Source organism: Manacus vitellinus, unplaced genomic scaffold (genome assembly GCF_001715985.3).
Source record: "Manacus vitellinus isolate BGI_N305 unplaced genomic scaffold, ASM171598v3 scaffold_0_pilon, whole genome shotgun sequence".
Classification (NCBI taxonomy): domain Eukaryota; kingdom Metazoa; phylum Chordata; class Aves; order Passeriformes; family Pipridae; genus Manacus; species Manacus vitellinus.
In genome coordinates, this window is record NW_021938789.1 from 39,504,439 (window position 1) to 39,509,422 (window position 4,984).

Below are 4,984 nucleotides of genomic sequence, written 5' to 3' on the forward strand. Positions count from 1 at the left end.
CCTGAAAGAAGGTTGTAGTCAGGTGAGGGTCGGCCTCTTCTCCCAAGCAACTAGCTATAGTACAAGAGGACATAGTGTTAAGCTGTGGCAGGGGAGGTTTGGGGTGGACATCAAGAGGAATTACTTCACAGAAAGAGTGATATTGGAATGGGGAGGTGGTGGAGTCATCGTCTCTGGAAATGTGTAAGGAAAGACTGGACGTGGCACTTAGTGCCATAGTCTACTTTACACGGTGGTGTTCGGTCATAGGTTGGACTCGATTATCTCAGAAGTCTTTTCCAACCTGGTTGATTCTGTGATTCCGGACAAACAGGGACGGCACCCTGGCACAGGAGCAGCGGGACAGTGAGGGACCGGAGGCAGAGCTTGTCCCTTCTGCCAGAACAAGCTCGCCCTGCTGCAGGGGGTCGGGTCTGCTGGCGCGGTGTCCCCGCAGGGCACCGCCGTGTCCCGTTCCCTGCCTGCTCCCGGGACCCGCCAGCTCCTCGGCCCCGCCCCCTCGGGCTGGGCCACGCCCCTCGCGTGCCGGGCCCGCTCGGGGCACGCTCATTGGCTGCCGCTCGTTGGGGGGCCGGGCCGCCCTTAAGAGGCCGGGCCCGGCCCCACCGCGCGCGGCGGGTTGTGGCTGCTGGGTCGGCCCCATGCACTGCACCAGGTACGGGCGCCCGCGCCCGCCAGCCCGGGCACGATGGTAATGGTAATGGTGATGGTGATGGTAATGGTAGTGGTAGTGGTAGTGCTTTTTGTCTTCCGCGCGGGGTCGCAGCCCCCTCGGGTGTGCGGGAGCGGTGCCGGCGCTCCCCGCCGCGGTGCCGCTCCTGGGCAGAGGGCGGGGATGGGGACGGGATCCTCCGGGCTTGGCTCCTGCAGCTCCCCGGGTGAGCCGGGAGCGGTAGCCCGGGGGCGGCGGGGCTCCCCTCCGCCGGGCTATGCTCTGCTGCCTCTCCCGGGCTCTGCCTGTCCTGGGTCCGGGCGCCTTGGCTTGGCTGTGGATTGCGGAAGGGCCGGGCTGTAGCGAGTTAACCCACCGCCCGGGCAAATGCCCGCGGGAACTGGGCTGTGCCCTCGGGACGGCTCGGCCTTTCCTGAGTCGATGAGGAGGAGGGGGTACAGAACGCCCGAGCGCTGCTTCTCCCGGCAGCGTGTCGCGGCTGCAAGCTTTTGGCTCGGCCGCTGCTGCGCGCCCTGCCCTCGGCAGGGGGTTACCTGGCCCCAGGTACCGCGGGGAGCAGCGCGGAGGCAGCCGAAGGGGTTCAATAAATATAGGTGTAAGTAATGCCTGTGCTCTGACTTGCTTCTCCTTCCTAGAAATAGAGGAGGGGGTAGCGAGTGGCGACGTCCTCCTCTGGAGAGAGCGAAGCTGCAGGAAGAAGTCCAGAGGCAGAGTCGAGTTTGTTCCCCTTTTGAGAGGAGGGGTAAAGGAATCGGCCCCTGTACCTGCCTAGGGCTGCCTGCCTTGCACTGCTTGCTTCCTAGAGCCTTCTTACCTATGTGAGCTCCCGAAACTATATCTCTGCTCCCACCTTCAAAGCATCTGAAGTTCAAGACAGCCATCACCAGCCTCAAAAGGGAACTTTACTCTGTTGGCTGTGAGTTGGCCATCAACAGGCTCTCAAGTGCAGAAAGAGTTGTCTGAGATATCAAATGAGCTGTAAAAGCACAAAGCTTATTTTCATAGTCAGCATAAAAAGCTCTTACTATAGTTCTTAGCTTGGAAAAAGCTCCAAGTAATGCAATTGGGCTGGATATTTCATGCCTCTTCATTCTAAAGCTGTGAATAACCAAGGCTTACTATGAAACCTGACTTCTCAGAGTTACAGGAATTCAGCTGAATAAATTTCCCTGGGAAAAGATGCAATGCAGATGAAACTGACCCAAGTAAGAGAAGCATTGGAGGCTGCATTAATTTAAAGGAGGAAACGACCTATATAAAGTGTGTATGAATAAAAACTTGGCAAAACCAGGTAGAGATGAGCAGAAGTGTTAGCAGACAGGTGGATCTGCTGTCTGTCCTGTACGGCTGCCCTTGAGCTGAAAGGAGGCAATGCAGAAGGAGTTAGCTGGTGGGTGTGTTGGGCTCTGAATAAACAGATGCTCGTGCTGAACGAATGCTGTGAAAGCCTACTCAGAGCTGCTGTGTTGGTGTTGCAGGGTGGGGACTTAAAGCACTGAATTGGAGAGTGTTACTCCTGCTTTTTCTTGGCATGGGAGCAGCAATCAAGCACTAGAGCTGGCTGTGAGTGGCTTTGGCAGCCAGAGCTCTGCCGCATCACAAGGCCGGTGGTCACTGCTAACGCTGCTGGGTCATCCTGCTCTGCGTGGTGGGAGCAGCTTTAGAGCCTGGCCTGCAGCCAAACAGGATTTTTATTAGGGGAATACTCTGTGTTTAAGGTCAGCTGCAATACAGTTGACTTAAGGAGTATGTGTATGATAAATCTGTTCAGTGGCTTATCCAGAGCCAGGCCAAAGAGGGTCCGCCAAAAGCATCCATCTGCACTTCAGTGTAAGGGCAGGAGCGATAGGTGCAGTGTTCAGTGTTCTGGGAGCGGCCTGGCTGCAGGGGCAACTCCAGGGCTACATCTGGCAAGGTGCCAGGTGGGAGCTACCCTAGTATGGGTGCACAGAGAGAGATGGTGCTGCACCCCTGGAGGAATAGGCTGGATGCTGGAGCAGGAAAGGCCGTGGTGGAGGGGTACGTGACCTGTGCCTTCTGGGAGAAGGACTTACTTCCAAAGCCATGGTCAACCTCGAGTAGATGAGTTGTGTTTAGCAGAACCTTGTGGCTCTATAGGTGTTTCCCAGGGGATTAACACAAATGCTGTGGAGGCTGGAGGTAAAACTGGCTGGTGGGCCTTCTGAGCTATCATCTGTTTTAAGTAGAGTAGAGGAAAGAAAGGTGCAGAGCAGTGCTGGCCAAGTCTCTACCCTGCTGCTGTATCAGACTGTTGCTGTCCTTAAAATGCTACTTGCAGGCATTTTAGACTGAGCTGGTCTGGGAGACTCTGATGAGCAAAGAATGTACTTCAACTGAACGAGTGCTTTTTAGCCTCTGAAAATACCGGCCATATGAGGCTTTATAAAAGGTGAAGTCAGTTGTGTAAAGCAGCTTGTGACAAACTGAATTCCTGTTCCTACAAAAGCTTCTGAAGCCCTGGGGAGAATCTCTCCTGGAGGGAGGAAATCACAGCATTGAAATTTAATAATCTCTGGGTTTTGTGAACACTGGCAGGACTGAGCCATGGGCTTTGCTTTGGGTTGGGAATTCTCGGGAGCCTGCTATTGCTAGCCTGGTAGGGCAATGCCTGTATGTGTGTCTTCAAATGGTGACTCTGTTCCTGTAGCAGTTGGAAGAGATCTTGTTCAAGGATACAATAGGCTCTGGTCCTTCTGCTATAGCGCGTTTCTCACTGTGTCTGTAAATCACACCATACAAGTACCTGCTTTTAGTTAAGCCTGAGAGACTTGGGGGGTTGACAGAAGCAAGTTTATTTGGGATGGCTGGGGGAAAGTGGTGTATCAATTGTCTGACAAAATACATATTAAAGTGCTTTTCTAATATCAACTGACTCTTCTTCTGATCTTCCAGAGTATTAGACTATTTTCCTCACAAGCAAGCAATGGCTGTGGATGTAGCAATGCAGCTGTACCTGTGCTCTTCACCCTTGCGAAGAGAGAAGTGTGCCTGCAAAATTGCTCCAAAGCCAAGCAAGCCATTGCGACCCTGCATCCAGCTGAGTAGCAAGGCTGCACTGAATGGGCCAGAAGAGGCAACAAGCTCCTTCACACACAACAAAGTGAAGAAGAGGGTGTCATTTGCAGATAGCAGAGGCTTTGCTCTGACGATGGTGAAGGTGTTCTCGGAGTTTGATGATCCACTAGATATTCCTTTCAACATCACAGAGCTGATAGACAATATTGTGGGTCTGACAACAGCGGAGAAGGACAGCTTTGTCCTGGATTTTGTTCAGCCCTCTGTGGACTACCTGGCCTTCAGAAACCGCCTTGAGACAGACTGTGTTTGCCTTGAAAACTGTGTGCTAAAGGAGCGATCTGTTGTGGGAACGGTGAAGGTGAAGAACCTCGCTTTTGAAAAGACTGTGAAGATCCGAATGACGTTTGACACCTGGAAAAGCTTTGTAGATTACCCGTGCCAGTACGTCAAGGATACGTATGGAGGGTCAGATCGGGACACATTTTCCTTTGACATCAACTTGCCTGAGGGAATTCAATCACACGAAAGAGTCGAGTTTGCCATTTCCTTTGAGTGCAATGGGAAGATGTACTGGGACAACAACAGGGGCACAAATTACAGGATCACATGGTCAACACTGAAGTCTGCTCAGGAAGCCGTCCCTCCCCCACAGGGCCCTGACTTTGGCTGTGCATTTGACCGGTTCGGGAGCCCTCAGTGCTCCTATGGCCTCTTTCCTGAGTGGCCCAGTTATTCAGGCTTCGAGAAGCTCGGGCCCTACTATTGACCCAAGGACAAAGCCCAGGTTGACTGTTGCTGGCGTGTCTGCAGGCTTTGGGGCTGGTCTGAACACGAGGTGTATGAAGAGGTGGAAGAAGGATGGCTCTGTAGCTTGGCATAAGCCTCCCAGCAAAACTAGATGTGCGGTGCTCTGCTGGCAGTGGGCTTATAGTCAGGGAAGCAATTCTGACTCTCCAGATGATCAAAGGACCAGGGACTGTTGCTCATGTCTCTTTAGCACTGCTTCTTCCTCCTCTTCAGTAAAGTTGCCAGTCTCCAGGGAAAACACTACAGTGCTTATATTGTCTATCTAAGCCATGTAGTGGTGGCTGCTTGGTATTGCCTGCCTAGTATTAAGAGTCTGTCAAAATATGTACTAGTATTATATTTTTAGCAGGCTGTACTGTAGCTGCAGGGCTCTCCTTGCAAAGCTGGCCTGTGCCTGTCAGGAAATGGAGTGGTCGGATGACTGGGAATGGAGTCCTCTCTTTGCACATGTCCTTGTAGTGAGGC

At 53.0% G+C, this 4,984-nt stretch overlaps 1 protein-coding gene across 1 annotated transcript; it reads left to right on the forward strand.

The window, feature by feature from the left end:
• The first annotated feature begins 620 nt into the window (after positions 1 to 620).
• Positions 621 to 4,761, forward strand: PPP1R3B (protein phosphatase 1 regulatory subunit 3B). Its single transcript, XM_018071867.2, has 2 exons — positions 621 to 655; positions 3,587 to 4,761. Exons 1-2 carry the CDS (start codon positions 642 to 644, stop codon positions 4,476 to 4,478), a joined length of 906 nt encoding a protein of 301 aa, XP_017927356.1. The 5' UTR covers positions 621 to 641; the 3' UTR covers positions 4,479 to 4,761.
• The last annotated feature ends 223 nt before the right edge of the window (positions 4,762 to 4,984 follow it).